This window comes from Mus musculus, chromosome 3, assembly GCF_000001635.26.
Source record: "Mus musculus strain C57BL/6J chromosome 3, GRCm38.p6 C57BL/6J".
NCBI lineage: Eukaryota > Metazoa > Chordata > Mammalia > Rodentia > Muridae > Mus > Mus musculus.
In genome coordinates this window covers 132,890,301-132,907,622 of record NC_000069.6, presented here as the reverse complement: position 1 = coordinate 132,907,622, position 17,322 = coordinate 132,890,301, and the positions used below count along the sequence as shown (strand labels likewise).

At 42.2% G+C, this 17,322-nt stretch overlaps 1 protein-coding gene across 6 annotated transcripts in view; it reads left to right on the top strand.

Annotated features, from left to right (window-relative positions):
* The window catches only part of Npnt (nephronectin), a 68,547-nt gene that overhangs the window by 42,669 nt on the left and 8,556 nt on the right, over positions 1–17,322 (top strand). For all 6 annotated transcript variants that reach the window (NM_001029836.2, NM_001287102.1, NM_033525.3 and 3 more), the window contains 5 exons: positions 794–928; positions 1,154–1,276; positions 2,570–2,965; positions 16,135–16,221; positions 16,761–16,859. In NM_001029836.2, coding sequence (NP_001025007.1) covers positions 794–928; positions 1,154–1,276; positions 2,570–2,965; positions 16,135–16,221; positions 16,761–16,859 — 840 coding nt within the window. The remainder of the gene's footprint in view (positions 1–793; positions 929–1,153; positions 1,277–2,569; positions 2,966–16,134; positions 16,222–16,760; positions 16,860–17,322) is intronic.

Sequence of the window (17,322 nt, the reverse complement as noted above, 5' to 3'; positions counted from 1 at the left end):
GGAAGACAGAACGTTAATAATACTCAATAAAATTACTGGCCCTGCCAAGTGCTAGCAGAAGATCGTAAGAGAAACAAAAGGGCCTGTCTTAGAAAATCATCCATAGGGGATTCCTAAAGTTAGACCTGGGCCATTAGCTACAGAAAGAACATGCCAAGGGACTGGAAAGGCAACTGGCTAAGAGCACACGGGCTAATCTTCCAGGATTCCCAGTACTCACAATGCAGCTTACAACCATCTGTAACTTCAGTCCCAGGGCATCCAACTGTCTCTGGCTTCCATAGGCATGGGCGATGCACATGGTACACACATCTACATGCAGTCAAAACAGTATACATAGAAAATAAAATTTAAAATAAATTTAAAGAGCCTGTAGAGAGGTGAAATGACTGGAGGAGATAAGATTGGCAGTCCAATTTCCAGACTTCTTTGTCTCAGTCTAAAGCGAGGGATGCTGGGTAGGAATGAGGTGGTTGACAGTGCTAGGCAGGTTCCAGCAGTCTTTTAGAAGTAGAAATAACAGGATTTGGTGGTGGTTTAGGAGTTGTAAGCGAAAGGTTTAGCGTGCATGCTTAGTTGAAGCAACTAAGTAGATGGTGTCGTATCTACTGCTGTTGGTTGTGAGCGCAGAAGAATTCAGTTTAAGAGGATGAGGGGAAACCTGGAGATGTGCAATTTTTTGTTTTGGGGATGTTTCGATGTGGAGTGTGATGCCAGGGTAACCAGGGGGATACCAGTTATAACAGGCTCCCATCTTTGCTCTTTCTAAGACGTGATTAACATGTGTTTCTAGATATTGATGAATGTGCGACTGGAAGAGTCTCCTGCCCTCGATTTAGGCAGTGTGTCAACACGTTTGGGAGCTACATCTGCAAGTGTCACACTGGTTTCGACCTCATGTACATTGGAGGCAAATATCAGTGCCATGGTAATGAAGCCTCCCTTCCTTGTGTACTCTTTCTTCCTGTAGCGTTGAGAAGTCTCCAGCTGTGGTCACAGTTGGACTGTCGGGACAGGGGAGGGGAAAGGCACTGAATGAGCAATGTTACCTTAACCCACCAGTCATTCTGGAGCCACGGGTACTTTTCTGTTCTCTGCCATTTTCTGGGGACCTCTGTAATGCTGTTTCATGTCACCATTGTTACCTCTGCAGACATCGACGAGTGCTCTCTTGGACAGCACCAGTGTAGCAGCTATGCCCGGTGTTACAACATACATGGGTCCTACAAGTGCCAATGTAGAGATGGATACGAGGGGGATGGACTGAACTGTGTGTGTGAGTAACGCCCCCTCCTGCTCTCATTTCTTCAGGGAATATGGGGTCACATAAAGGCCATTGCCAAGGAAGATGAGGGACACAATTGGTTATTGAAGGCGCGATTTTTCATACCTACTAATATCAGCCTGGTATTCTATAAACAGTAAAATCAACCATTGGGTAACTTTAAAAAAACATTTTTAAAAAAACACTCTAAAGCATTCTAATTTTAAAATCTTTAGAATTTCCTGAGTAAAGTCTAGGGGTTGCTTCCTTTCGGCTAGGAAAAAAGATGGAGCCCTCTTTGGGAATTAGAGCTTGTTGAATCGGAAATAGAAAACCATTGTTAGCATTGCATTGTGATATCTGGATATATTCTACATGTTTCTTTATTTTGGTTTGGTGCCTCTTAACTCTACTACTGCAAATAATTCCAATGTTTATTTTCTCTACATTTAAAACTGCTTTGCTTTTAGATTTTCCTAAGTTATCTTTGGAGTAGTGGGTTACCAGATAAACATGAAAAATGCATGCTCTTGAAGATGAAAGGTTGACAAACCAAAGGCCATAATTTGCCACACGTTTCATCTAACACTAGATAATTTTTAAAAATTTCCTGAGTAAAATATTTACTGAAAAATCACAGGGCATAAAATCCTGTGGGTTGAAGGGCTGTTGAAGTGTCGTGAAGTCATTCCTACTCTGGAGGCTATCATTCAGGGCAGATTAAATATTGATTCTTTTTGGCGAAGATTATCAGTGGGAAATATTCCACAGATAATTTTTTTTAACTTCAGAAAAATGTCTTTTTAGAAAGCAAATATAAATTAGCAAATATGAAGAAAGCCAACTCTAAGACTAATTTCTTATGTAAGTTACATACCTCTAAAGTCTAGGTGAGGAAAGCCTCTGCCTAGCTTGTAGATTTCTGAGCACAGTTACATAACACACAGGCAGGCGGGGACGCAGCACAGACTGCATTTCTCAAAAAAAGTATGATCTTTCCGTATTTTGGGAAAATACTGATCTCTGTTGCTACTGCTTTATAAATATTGAAAACATTTTTTTGTGCGTCAAATAATACATATTCATTATAGAAACAGCAATATATTTTTGCATGTATCCTAACACATACACATTTGTTATTCAGAAAACAGTGTGACTTCTTATAGACAAGACAATAAATGTGGAAAATAGGGCTCAATTGCCATGAGGTGTTTCTGTGTATGTGTTTTGATTGCACTTTCCTGTTGCAGTTTTTAGAGAGGAATATCTTCATGCTAATTTTCATTTTTTGATTTCTTTTTTCAGATATCCCCAAAGTCATGATTGAACCTTCAGGTCCAATCCATATGCCAGAAAGAAATGGTACAATCTCAAAGGGTGATGGAGGACATGCGAATAGGATTCCTGATGCTGGAAGTACAAGGTGGCCCCTGAAGACACCATATATTCCTCCTGTCATTACCAACAGGCCTACTTCCAAGCCAACAACAAGACCTACACCAAACCCAACACCACAGCCTACTCCACCACCTCCACCACCCCTCCCGACAGAGCCCAGAACAACTCCACTACCACCAACCCCAGAAAGGCCATCTACCAGACCCACCACTATAGCACCTGCTACCAGTACCACTACACGAGTAATTACGGTTGACAACAGGATACAGACGGATCCTCAGAAACCCAGAGGAGATGTGTTCAGTAAGTCACACAAATTATTATCTCTTTAAAGCTCTATGTATTGTATTTTAGGTGGATGAGTGTTTTGCCTTCACGTATGTAATGTGTACCCTGGCCATGCCAGCGCTGGATTTCCGAGAACTGGAATTGCAGTTGGTTGTGAGCCACCATGTGTGTTCAGGGAATCAAACTTGGGTTCGTTGCAAGAACTATGACTGCTACTAGTCACCAAGCCATCTCTTCAGCCTTTATTATCACCTTTTAATAGATCCTTTAAGATGGCGTTCAACTCTAGGCAATATTTTTGGTAAACTCAACTGCTAAAAAGAGTTAGCTGTATAAGGCCCATTCATGGTGATTGATGCATGGTAAAAAGCCGTGTGAAGAGTCAGTATGACTGGGCATAGGGAGGAATGTGTGTAGGTCGGGAGGACTCTTACAAACATCAAGTAGCAGAGCACAGATCGGTCCACTGTGGGGATTCCCACATGATAGTGTTCAAATGTGGGAAACTTACTATGCCTAATGGTATTTAACTTTTAACCTAGCTGTCCATTCATTCAGGGAAGAATTTTGAGCATCCTTTGGAGGCAACAGACTGTGTTAGATAAACTGTGTCAATGAGTGGGGTTCCTGTAGACTGTTAAAGGAGTGGAATGAAGGGGTCAGATTGTGCTATGCGACTTCTATGGATCCCTAAGTGAAACTGGACAGAAGGTTTGAGGGAGGAGGGGCATTCTAGCTAAAGGAAACAGAGAAAAGAGAACGCAGGAGCCGGAAGCAGTAAAGACAGTCAACTGGAGGGTTACATGGGCGTGGGGGTGGGGGGCTGAGCATCTCCCCTCATACTGGCTGTTAGCTGGTGTGGCATGGAGATGGGTCACATCTAGGACTCCTTGCCCTTCACAGGTACAGAGCAGAGGGTAGAACGCTCAGTGGGGACAGGCGAGTGGGGAAGAAAAGGCCCTTCTCTCATCCCCAGACTGAGATCGGCATAGGCATACTGTCTACTCTGTGTCTGATCACTTGCCCGGCTGCAGTTCACTTCTGATTGGCTTGCCCGGCTGCAGTTCACTTCTGATTGGCTTGCCGGGCTGCAGTTCACTTCTGATTGGCTTGCCCGGCTGCAGTTCACTTCTGATTGGCTCACCGTGCAGTCGTAATGCGTACCTCCCTTGACTTTTATTCATTACCAGTTTACTCGATGCTTTTTTTTTTTCCCATGATGGAGCTAAAATGTCACTGTATACTTTCTTTGACATAAATAGAAACTGATGCTTGTAATTTGTTCATGTGTGTGTGTGTGTGTGTGTGTGTGTGTGTGTGTGTACACGTGTGTGCCAGTATTCATCCACTTGAGTAGGTGTGCATATGGAAACCGCAGGACAACTTAGGGTGTTATTTCTTAGGTACAGTCAACCACTTTTGTCTTGTGAGAAAGGGTCTCTCATTGGTCTGGAATTGCCCAGTAGGCTAGCTATCAAGGTACAGGGATCCATCTCTGTCTGACTCTTCGGTGCACTGGTGGTTACAAACGTACATTACCAGGCCTAGCTCTGCATTTTCAACCCAGTTTCCAGGGGTTCGACTTGAGCACTGTACTGACTGAACCATCTCCCCGGCCCCCTATGACAGTTGTTGTTCTTCACAAGAGAAGATGTAAGGTGGTTTTTGCCTACATAAGATTATCAGGCTTTTTTGTTTCTTTCTTTTTGGTTGTTGTCCATTGAAAGGAATATTGAGATTCATTCTATTGTGGTAGTGCATGTTTTAGAAAATCTGCCTAAGTTTTAGGAGAATTACATGGTAGCTCTCAAAATATACATGTCATATGTGCATGTATCTGTTTTTTAAACTGGTTTTTAGAATTTTCTCTCTGTGTTCTCTCTCTTCCCTCCTTTGTATTGTCCTATCTCTTAGTGATCATTATATAATGTGATATTTTAACTCATGCGTCAACCAATTATGACATTTACGTTATTTTGCTGCCTTTATTGTTCATAAAATTTTGGCAGCATAAATATACACACTAATTGAGAAGACATCTTTCTGGTTATTCCTTTTAATAGTTTTTTTCTTTTTAAAGAGCTCTTCTTAATCTTTTCTCTCCTCACATATAGATACACATACAGGATATAAAAATAGTGTTGACGCTCACCAGTGGGACCTGGTGGTATAGGAATCGGGTGGAGGTGGGGCACAGCTCTGGTGAATGTTCAGAGCGCCGGCTGTGAGACAGTGTGATCCTCAGGAGATGCCCCAGGAGGTCACCTTGATCCCGTGCCAGGGCTGTCACATGCCACAGATAGCCTTGCCAGGGACGAGTTCACTGTCCCTTCATCTTCAGCAATGACTACTCTTCAGTTTGGTTCATGCATGGGAGAAGATTCTGGAGATGTCTTAACTTGGTTTCTTGTGGTTATTACAGATATTCTGAAAAGTGAAAAGCTACCAAGCTTTTTCTTCAGAAAAAAAAAATTATCTATTCACTGTGAAAGTAAAAAGAAATGTTAGCACAGTTTTAGCTCAACTGAGGTACTTTATTTTAAAAAGGACTACATGGAAGGCAGCACTCTGTCTCGCCACGAGCTTGTGTCCTCTGGGCCAAGTCTTCTCTCTCCTGGTTTATAGATCCAAAATCTACCATACGCCCATAGTCTAGGTGATTGTGAAATATAATATTTTTCCAGATTGTTAAAAACATAATCAGGTCCTGGTGCTGTATAATGAAGGATCCTTTCCATGGTAAAATGTATTGATGTTAACAAAAATGTCTTTTTTGTTAACATTATATAGATGTTATCCATTGAGAACAGTTATCTCAAAGCATGTGTCTGTTTCCTGGCTCTTCAAGTTTGTTAAAATGAAATTTACTTTATAATTTTATCCTACGAAGGTCTGTCTGTTTAAAAGTTCATTTTTTTTAATGCAAGAAAGGCTTATGAAACAACGTGGGCTTGCAAAGAGTACCATCAACACCAACATTTTGTTCCTTTGCTATTGCTACAGGAGAAAGGACACAGAATTGCAAACTTTTATTTTAAACTTCAAGTAAGTGGTTTTTGTGATAATCACCATAGCCTCTGGGCATTTTAATTTGGGGCCTAGAAACATTACGAAAATAACTTTAGTTAAGTATCCAAGAGTCTTCTTATTCTTATACCACATAGCCTTACGAGGATGCTTAAGTCACCCCCGTTATATCCAACTTTCCTTCCCGTAGCCCAGCTCAGAACTGAGACATCCTTATGCCTCACCTAGATTTATGAAATCATAACATTTGTGTAGACTCAGCGGTAATGGCACTCGGTCATTGTTTTAAGACTCACCTCCCATGTACTTTGAGGAATACTTCAGAAAAGAAACCACCTCTTTCGAAGTAGTTCCAGTTTTGTTTCTTGTTGCAGCTGAATTCTACTTCCTGATCGTGATAGCCTTCCTTCCAAATGACCCGTTATTGCAGATTACAGTTTTACTCTTACCTCATATAGGGTAACATGGCCATTGGCAAGAAACATGCTCTAGAAAATTCTACATCCAGTGTGCTTTTAAGGTTTGAGCCTGGTGTTGAGACCTATCATAAACTGTAGGAAAAGAATATGAAGGCAGGCTGAAGCACTTGGACCGGATTCCCCCCAGGACGCTTTTTACAATACGCCGAGTCAGAAAGCCTGCTTTTGCTTCCTATCGCTGGTATTTATGAGTTTGCAACTTTGCTCAAATGCTCTGTTTACTGCTGTGATGAGTGATGGATAGCCCAGGCCTTCTTTTCCACCGAGTGAGTTCAAGGTCAGAGGGAATTCAGGTAAAAAGTGTATGAATAATGATTACTTACTTACTTTAACCATAGTGGGGAGAATAAATATATTAAAAGTCACCTTTCATGTAGGATATGAAATATTAAGCACCTGTTTCACAATAAGAATAATCTAGGGCAGTGGTTCTCAGACTTCCTAATGCTGTCACCCTTTGATACAGTTCCTCATGTTGTGGTGACCCCTCAACTATAAAATTATTTTCATTTCTGCTTCATAACTTTAATTTTGCTACTGTTATAAATCATAATAGTAATATTTTTGGAGACAAGGGTTGGCAAAGTGGTCATGACCTACAGGCTAAGGACCTAAGCCTAAATAAGGGATCCTAAAGATTTTTTGTTAAATGGGACTAGAAAGCTAACCAGATGCATTTTCAGAGCTAATTGGAAACTAGCTAATAGACTGGTTTGAACTGTACTAATGTCCCGGACAAAGTGTGACGTTGTTGTTCTTTCATCACTGGGTCAAAGCAGTGTTTCTCTAAGTGTGTTTCATAGGCCATTAGCTACCTGAAACATTGTGCAAGTTCTGAGGACAAATACATTAAGAAATACCAGGTTCAGCTCTGCTATCAAGACGTGTTAGCTGTCTAGCTCCTCAAACCTTTAATGTGTTAATGTCACTGTAAATCTCTAGGGGAAGCCCCCTACAGAGTGTAACATCTTCAGATAGATTTAACTATGGGATCATTTCACTCATGGGATTAGAATTCTCTACCACCAGTTGTCTGGTCAGGTCTTGGCTGAACTAGGCCGTTTGGAGCCCACTCACCACGGTAACCAAGAGTCCTGACTAAGTAGCTTGCATGGAGACTAATGAGGCCGTTCTTAGATAGGCTGATGGAGAGAATCCTGAACTGAGCAGACACGAGCAGAGAAACAGATTGAAATGCTAGTGTGCCTATCTGGATACAGGGGATCACTAGAAAACGGGGACTAAACACAAAAGCAAGACCCTTCTGTCCACAGAGGTAGGAAGGTAAGAGCTCCGTAAGAGCAAAGACGATAAAGGTCTTAGCAGAAGAAGTTGCAGGAGCATGCATCCTGATCTCACAGTATAATAAATGAAAATTAAAAAAGACATTCATTTTAAAAGTTTCTTAGGAAAATATCCATGTTTAAAATATATTAACTGAAAAAGTAAATGCAAAAATATATAGAGACCATTTTACCCCAATTGGATATAAAAATACATGCCTCCATATGTTTGGATGTATATGAAAGTCAGGAAGAAAGAAATTCCTAAGTAACAACCATTGGCTATGTGATGGTCCTGGTGCTTGGGGTGGTTTTCATTGCCTGCTTGTTATCCCCATGCAGTGATTTTTAAATTCTCCGTTGTCGTCATTAAGGATAACCATGATTTACTGTAACGATGCCTCCTTAGGAGACGGTAGTGGTAATAGACTCCAGCTCTCCCCAAGGAAGAGTGAAGAATGGGGTTGTCGTTTTTGAGAAAATACCCCAGGGAGTTCTGGTTCTTAATCATGCCAGTTTCATCTGAAACATTTCTAGTTTTCCAAAATCTATTATGGGTTTTATTAGTTTCTAACTCCTCCAAAAATGTCTTCAGAATAGAATGCGCCATAACTGGCCAGTTTCAGCCAAAAGATTCAGGTTACTAAATGAATAGAGTATCAGTTGGGCCAGCACACATATTTTTTCCCCAAAAAAGTGTTTCAGAATTCAGGTTGAACTAGAATAAACTAGGATACTCACTTAGGGTTTCTCTGGTGTGTATGCACTCTTCCGCACTGTCTCGGGTCTTCAGTGTTTACAGATTATATGCCGGTCTTATTAAAATAAAGATGCTAATTCAATGAGGATAGGAAAGGATCTCAGACTGCATTTTTCACACACTCACAGGTATGCTGTTGCTATATTTGCAGGCCAAATTGTGTGGCAGGGTTCTCTAAGCCCCAGTGGCAATCTCTATCCAACAGAGCCACGTCTTGCCTAAATACAGAATTAGCCAGATGTAGGATGTTCAAAATAACAATAATTGCAAAATAGACAATGACCATCCATACCGTGTAAAACAAAGGGAACGGTGTTATAGGCTCATGATTATAGACTATAAGGTAATTCACCTCTGCCACATTCTTTTATAAATGGCCGTGTCTGAAAACCAGTCTTGTTGCTGCCGAACAGGCGAATGGGTTGGATACCCAGGTAGCAAACAGGAAATGGAAAATCGCTCCCGTCCTTCTGAGCGCTGCCCTGTATGTAGCACCATGCTGTCCCTGGGGTTTTTGTTTTGTTTTGTCTTTCCATTATTTCTCTTGTACTGATTTTGTAGTCTGTAGATCACAACGTTTTAAGCCATGGACATATTTCAGTCTCTCTTCTCATCTGGGTGCTGATTATTTCAGCAGAGGGGTGAGAAGGTCCTCGGACTGTGAGCTGCAGAAGCCCCAGGACCACGCTAACGTCTCCCCAAGATTCAATCTCTGCCAGTTATTTAGAGAATTGTGTTGCTGCTGCACACAGGTCAGGGTCTGGTGCTATGGATTCTGAGAGTTTTTAAGATTTTTTGATTTGTATTTTAATAGGATTCCGTGGTGACTGGTGAAGAAAAAAATGACTCCTCTTAGAAAGTATAAATTGAGTTCTTTGCGAACGATGTGTCCTGGGTTGGAGATCAGAAATGTTAAAAGCTCCATGAACAATTGTTATAATTAAAAGGATTGTGTTTGGGACATGTTGCCAAATTCTTCCATCTGTTTCTGCATCGGATCATTGGGGTAGTTGTTGTATGCACTTCACTGGGCAGCTTTGTGAGTTAGATGGGAAGGTCTGTGCAAGCCACATGTCACAGCGATTGCCACATAGGAACATTAGCTGTTTCTATGACCACTGATGCTGGATTCATTTGTATTGTAATAATAGCCTTTCCTAATTATTCACAAGAGAAGCCATATATTCTAGTGATGACAAAACTTTATTTTGATGCTTTTTATTATGGTTCACTGCAGTTTTAATGCTGTTTTTAGCCAACGCTGTCTTTTCAAACTGAATTGATTTGATTTACAAGTGTGAGCAGAGAAGATGAAGATGGAAGCGAGCTGCTTTGCATGTGCTTTGTGTATAGATCAGGTGTTCATAGCATATGCGAAGTTAAGCAGATGTTAAACTAGAGGCCACACCCCCACCTTCTTCACGGTGGGTATAATGATAGTTGTCTCCTGGAGATGAATCTGACCAGATGGCAAGCTTAAATGAAAGCTTTGATGAGGTAGCAGACATAGAAGCACCCCTTCCCCTTTTGATTGATGGTTTGGATGAGTGGGCCACACCTCTCTCATACAGTAGGCGGGTTCTATACTCAGGTGTGTTATGCTCACCTTTTCTCAGCACCCGTGTGGTGTGCACACCGGCCTGGGGGAGCCTAGCCTTTATGGTTTGCTTTGGTTTAAAAGAGGGCAGGAGGACCAAGCCTGTGGGATATTCTCTTGATTCTTAAAACCATCCTTAGTGAAGAACCAAGATTTAGAGTCTCAGTCTTCTTAGGAGTTCCCTGCCTTTGAGTTCCTCCGAAACTTTCTAAAAGTCACATGCAGTCTATGGAGGAGTTGGGGTCTGTTGCCGCCACAAGAGGCTCATTGCTGAGCAACTGGGCCTGTGTTCAGCTTTCACCAGGGAGGTAAGTTTTACTAGTTCTGTTCATTGTTCTTAGGTTGTCTTCTGACCTGCACGTCCACCCTATGGGATAAAGTGCTGGCAATTTCTATAGGGGCTCAGCAACCCTGTTCTTGTGTCGAGTAACCAACATTTGCCTAAGACATTTCTTGAATAAGAATAAGGAAATTGCAAATGCGTTTCTGATTTTTTTTTTTAATTTTCTTCTCTCTGCTTACTATGTTCTACGTTTGGAGTGGGAGCAGGAGGGAGAGGAAAGAATACTGCCCCATAAAGCCTTTACCGTTCATTTCTGTCTTCCACCCTGTTGTCTTTTAAAATATCTAGGTGGGTTTTCCCCCATCTAAAAGACATGAGAATAGAATAGAGTTAGATGTATCCATACCTCTCGCTTCAGTGCAGCAAACCTCTAAGCATAGAAAGAATTCAAGACAGGGGTTATCTGTTATCTTTAGTCCAACAATAAACGTCAGGATTGGCCTGGACAATGTCATACAAACCACCTTAGACAGAACCTGAGTATGAAAACCTGCCTTTGAGGAAGAATGCTGACGGGTTTGCAAGCAGCTTGGCAGTGGGAGGTATGTGCAGTTATATTTACATCTTCTTCTCTGTGTTTACTCTTGAGGTTTTACTGGGTAAAAACTGCAGATGACTGCTTGAGAAATCTTATTCATCAATATAGACTATATGTGGATATGGTCACAGTCCTGGAGAGCCTGCACACAATAGACTGGGACAGCAGTTTTTGTGAGGACAGCTCCTTCTCACAGTTGCTTTTTTCCTGATGGGCACCAGGACTCTGCAGCCATTGTGGGAGAGTCCTGTGTCCTTAGCCTGCTGCAATCACACTTGCATCCCTTAGTCTCCATCTTTGGGCTTAGTACCCTCTATACCCCACAGTTGTTATCATTTGGGATTAGTATCATCAGTATCCCACAGTCTCCATATCTGGGGTTAGTACCTTATTTTATTTATACAGATTATAGTTCGAAATAACAGGCAAGATTGAATCTATCTATCTATCTATCTATCTATCTATCTATCTATCCATCCATCCATCCATCCATCCATCCATCCATCCATCCATCTATATACAATAATCAAGATTGATCCATCCATCCATCCATTTTGAGACTGGGCCTCACTATGTAGCCTGGGTGGCTTGTAACCCCCTATATAGGCCACACTGGCCTTGAACGCACGCTGATTTGCTCCCCTCTGCCTCCCAAGTGTTGGGATTAAAGCCGTCTACCACCACACCATAAGAATGTTTTTGTTGGTACAATATGGAATAATGTCAGAAAAATTTTGGAGAACACTTTTTAGTATGTGAACATTCTTTATAGTAAATGTGGTTACTCATAAATGCTTTCTGTTCCTACCTTCCTCCTTTAGCAGTGTGATGATTTTACCAGGTAAACCTTCCCTAGGCACCACTGTCAAGCTCTTTGAGTGTCTGATTTCTATCAAGATAAAAATCCAACATTTCAGCAAGGCTTTAAACAGTCATTGTGCAGCTGCAGTTCCGTTTGGAGCTTTTCTTCCTGTGCTCTGCCTCTCCCCCAAGCTCTCCGGCTGACTGGGGGTTCACCCTTTTACTCTCCCGGGCCTTCCATCATGAAAGTCTTCCTTCAGATCTTACTACAAAGCTCACTTCTCAGAGAGCTTCAGCATCTCCCCTTCCTGGGTGAGCTTTGTCAGGCTTTACGTGCCATACCCACACCTAAGCACCTCTTCCATTAAAACCCCATTGTGTCCAACTTTGCCTCAGGAATGTAGGAGAAGGATACCTTTGGAATGGATGAAGGTAGGAGAAGGATACGTTTGGAATGGATGAAGGTAGGAGAAGGATATGGAATTTGATACTTTCCTGGTGCTTTCCAGTGCCCTGCACCTCGTGGACACTGCATTTTGCTGGATTACCCAGTGAGTGGGGAACTTTGAAGGAAAGGAAATGAACAGACAGGGACACTTGTTACCATCTTTTATTCTTTTTAATCGTTATTATACCATTCTGGTTCTAAGAAAGTATCAGATATGTTTCTGCTTATTGTGTATCAAAAGTGAGCACTAACCAAAATATCACGCAAGGAAGAGTAGTGGAAAACATGTGTAAATCACTGCTCATCTCTTCTCAGATATTTTAATTAGTATTTTCTACATTCATTAAGATTGCTCCCTTGAATCAAAGAAAGCATTCGGATTTCACTGACATTTCAGTTTTATAACCTAGATTACACCAGACATCAAGACTATCCAGAGCCCTTTGATCAGGATGCCAACATCAGATGTGTAGCTGCTGTGTATCGATGTCCTTACAAACACCTCCTTCTCCAGATCACGTAGGGGTTGTTCATATTAAAACTTTCTCCTTTTAACACCTCAAAATATAAAAATTTAAAAGACTAAACAAATCAGCAAAGATAAAAGTCACTTAATTTTCAATGTTCAGACTGCCACATTATTAATGTATTCCTGATGGGCCTATTTTCTAGTCTTTAAAAAACATTTTTAATGTGTTGTTGAGACACATTAAAGTGTTTCAAGTTTCCATGCTTATTTCAGATGATACTTTCACATACGATTACATATATCAGGCATGTACTCTACCCACTGTTGACCCTTCAAAGTGATGTTCTTAGTGAGCCACCATGCTGATGTGGTGAGGAAAGGCAATAGCCTGGCAGGGATCAGAGCGGAGCACACAGCGCTCACTGTAAGCATAGATGGGTGCTGATCACATCAGGTGGGTAAATCCTTGGGAATGTGTATCCGTGATCATCACTGTTAATTAGATAATTGTTGGAGTTGTCTGGTCTTCCAGAGCCATCTGAGGCTTTGCTAGTGCTCTTTTGCAAATGCTTCATCCTGTCCCTTTCTCTTTATCCATGTCCCGTGGCGCTCTCTCTATCACTGTGTTGCCAAAGCGTCATCTTTATCATCCTGGCTCTGGGCTTTGTGCCTGGAAAGTTCTGCCTCTTTCCCTTTCAGGTTACATGGTTCTGTCTGGAGAAAACCTCCCGCTCTTCCTTGATAAAACAGCCTCCTGTGTCAGAGCACCCAGGCACGTCAGGAGACAAGCAAATGCCATCGGACAGGCCTTAATGGGGGTGGGGTGGCAGAACTGTCATAATGCCCTCAGACTCTACACCACAGGGGTTGAGCTTTTCCATTTCAGAGTGATTTATGTTACTGAAGAGGAGAACAAACACACAATTGTGTTCTCATATTTTTATGTCATGGGAAATGAAGCACATTTACCTAGAATGTTGTAGGTAAGAAGGAAGGTGCTCTCTAAGAGGCGGAAATGAGGAAAGGAAAGTTGTCATTGGATGTAATTGCTGTCAGTCATTCAGCAGCCCCAGGGACCAGCCTATCCACATCCATCTTCTGCCTTAGCTTGGATTCCGTCATACCTGACAGTGTATGTGTGTGTGTGTGTGTGTGTGTGTGTGTGTGTGTGTGTGTGTGTGTGTGTGTGTGTGGTATGTCCTGTGAAATAGGAAGGCACTTCTGTTTTGACTTTTGAAACAAAAGCGGGGGAACAGTCCAGATGTAGTGAGCTAAATACAGTTGCAAATAGTCCAAGATCGTCAGTGTTAAAAGTCCTGGCTAGCAATAGTAACATAACTACAGGAGGAAAACCTGTCTGAATGTCATCAGTTTTGTGGTAGGCTATGTCTTTTATTCCTTGTCTTATAAAAATAAAGTATTAATTAAATTTCTGGCAGGAGAAGGGAGTGAGGACTCCCTGGCCTCTGGTCAGGAATTCCCCTCCTGACCATAGCTTTCACTGAGTTTTCTCTGCTCTATGACCCAGCTGTTCTTCAAGGCATCTTCGGGCATTTATTTTTTTCTTTCCTGCCCCTTTTCAAAGCTTTCAATGTCCATTTATCTCCATGTGTGATGTCAGTGTCTGCCATTAGACTTCAAGCTTGTTGGTCTTCTTTACCCTCCTTGCTGTCTCCTCGGTGCCCACCAGGGGGTTTGGCGTTGGGTTAAAAATCAAATATACGTCGCATTGATGCTTAAACAAGGGTTTAATTGAATCAGTCCTCTTGAAGTGCATCCTTAAGCTCTAACCCACTGGTGACATTTGATGAAGCGTGTTGACAGAGAACATGGGTTTCTGACAGGACCTTTGCAGTCGCTCAGTGATCACTAGGTTGAGCCCTGGAAATGCCATGTGAGTCGGATGTGATAGATGCCATTGAGGACCTCAGAGACTAGCAGAGAGATAGGCTGTGTGTGTGTGTGTGTGTGTGTGTGTGTGTGTGTGTGTGTGACTTGAGCTCCTTACAAATGCATAGGAAGGAAATATGCAAACGGGACTACTGGTAACCAGTGGAGAAGAATTTAATTCTACCAAGGGTAGGAAAGTTTTCAGGGTTCTCTGAGATTTATGCTGAGCCTGAAAGGAAGGGGGGCGGTGCTTTTTCAGGTTAATCAGCAGGAAGAAGAGGACCAATACCAGGGCTGTGGAAATGATCGGCATGCTTGGGCAAGGGTGTGTGTTTTGTTGTGTGGATGGCCAGTACTCACCAGGAAACCTCCTATATTGAAGCTTACAGGAGCTGGGGAACCTGCAGAGATCAGGAAGGCCGTGGAAATCGGTGTGGACTAGTGTACACTACTGTGCAGAGCTCCTTAGGTGTGGACTAGCGTACACTACTGTGCAGAGCTCCTTAGGTGTGGACTAGTGTACACTACTGTGCAGAGCTCCTTTGAGGGACGGACGTGCTGCAAGAAACCACTGAACTATTCACTACTGTGTCTTTCACAGAGAGGAACTTGACAATTTTTGCTAAAAATTTGAAGTTGTTTCATAGCATATTTTCACATGAATACTTATTATCCTCCCCTTGTCTGTGTGTCTGTGTGTGTGTGGTATATGTATGTGTTTATGTGTGTGCATACATGTTCATATGTGTATGTATGGAGAACCCAGAGGTCAATATGGGTGTCTTTTTTGTTACTACCCACTTCATTTTTGTTTATTCATTTGTTTTTCTGTTTTGTTTTGTTTTCTTTTGTTTTGTTTTTGAAGCTCAAGGACAGTTTTATGAGAGGCTGAGAGAGAAACAACCAGGCAGGCAAGCTGTACATTTCCACAGCCGCTGGCTGGAGGGTGGTGGGGATGAGAAGATAAAGCCAAGCCTCTTACATTGTGGCATGAAGGTAGATCTGAAAGAAGGCAGAGCTGCACCTTTGAGTTAAAACTCAACAACAGCAGCAGCGACAGCAGCAGTGAGAACAGCGGGTAGCTTTAGCAGCAAAGATCTGCGAGCAACTATCTTCCCCTTGTTTTTTTGAGATCAAGTCTCTCACCAAACCAGAAGCTCCGTCTGGCTAGGCAGAGAGGCCAAATGATTTCAGGGATCCTCCTGTCTCTGCCCCCACAGCACTGGAGTTATGGGTGTGTTTTCCTGCCTCAGCTTTATACATGTGGGGTAGGGATCCAAACTCAGGGCTCAAACGAGCCATCACCTGGCCCATTAACTTATTCTTGCTTAGAATTTTTAAAACTTTTGAAACATGATGTCTTTCATTTATATCCAGATAAATGTTGGAGAACACATCTCTGCACAACAAATTGTACTGCTCTTCATAGAAAATGAAATGAGATGCATGGGTTTTCTCCTTGCTCTTGCTAAAGATGTGGGATCGTTGCAAGGTCTCATAAAAAAACAACCAACCAACCAACCAACTGTTGGCTTCTTCTCTTTTGTAGTTCCACGGCAGCCGACAAATGACCTGTTTGAGATATTTGAAATCGAAAGAGGGGTCAGCGCGGATGAGGAAGTAAAGGACGACCCAGGTAGACACTGTTATGTTCCAATCCTGACCCCCCATCCCAGGAAAATAACTTGAAATTGTTTTTTTTTTTCAGCTGGGATGCAAAATAGTGGGTTTCATTCGCCTCAGGAAGTACCATTGTAGAGCACCAGTCACATCTACGGGACTTAGGCAGTCCTTCTCTTTTGTTGTATTTGACAACCCAGTTGGTTAGATCACTTGAGCAAAAAATAATTATGAGTCATCATCTTCTTTTAAAATCACATTAAAGCACTGTTTGAATTGTGAGAAGGAAGTCAGATTTTAACAGTGACAACCCAATGAGGTCATGAGCCATCGGGAGTGGTCTTGGTTCTGTTTTCTCAGCTGAGCATCTATTCCAGTTGTGCTGGCAAAAGATGCGCGTCATCGCCTTTCAAGCTCAGGGCAAGGTGTTCTGTTGGGTTATTAAGTCTGGATAGGAGAAAACTCCTGCTATACGGATAAATACCTATTATTTGCGACTTGCCAGCTGTTTTCTGTTGAGTTTGTCATCTTGTCTCTCTGGCCACCTCCTTGCAGGTATTCTCATACACAGCTGCAATTTTGACCATGGACTCTGTGGATGGATCAGAGAAAAAGATAGTGACTTGCACTGGGAGACAGCCAGGGACCCAGCAGGTAAAGTCACACAATGTAACACCTCCTGGCTCTGTTTGATCCTCTTGACCATTAAAAAATTGCCCCTATTATGTATATTCCATCTTCTTTAAGAGAGACGATTTGCTAGCTGTCCGTTAGACTCCTAGCATGAGTAGTCAATCAGGAGGCCAGGTGATTTGCCTCAAAAAGCTTGGTAAATAGCATTTAGGCTTGTCCTGCACCATAATTTTCAAAATACTTGTCGAACCCAATTCCTCCGTGTAAAAGCAGTAACACAGTGGCCTCTCCCCTGGGTCAACAGTTTGCAAGCATTTTGGTCAGTTATGCCCCTGGATTTGTTAATGAAGATTTGAGCTGTAGATGATGGAGCAATTGAAACTGAAGTGTGACAATTACACAGCACAGTGGCCCTCTGGAAACAATTTACTCCAAGTCAGATCCTAGAGGCAAGAGTCCATGCTACCACCCTGCTTCCAAGAGA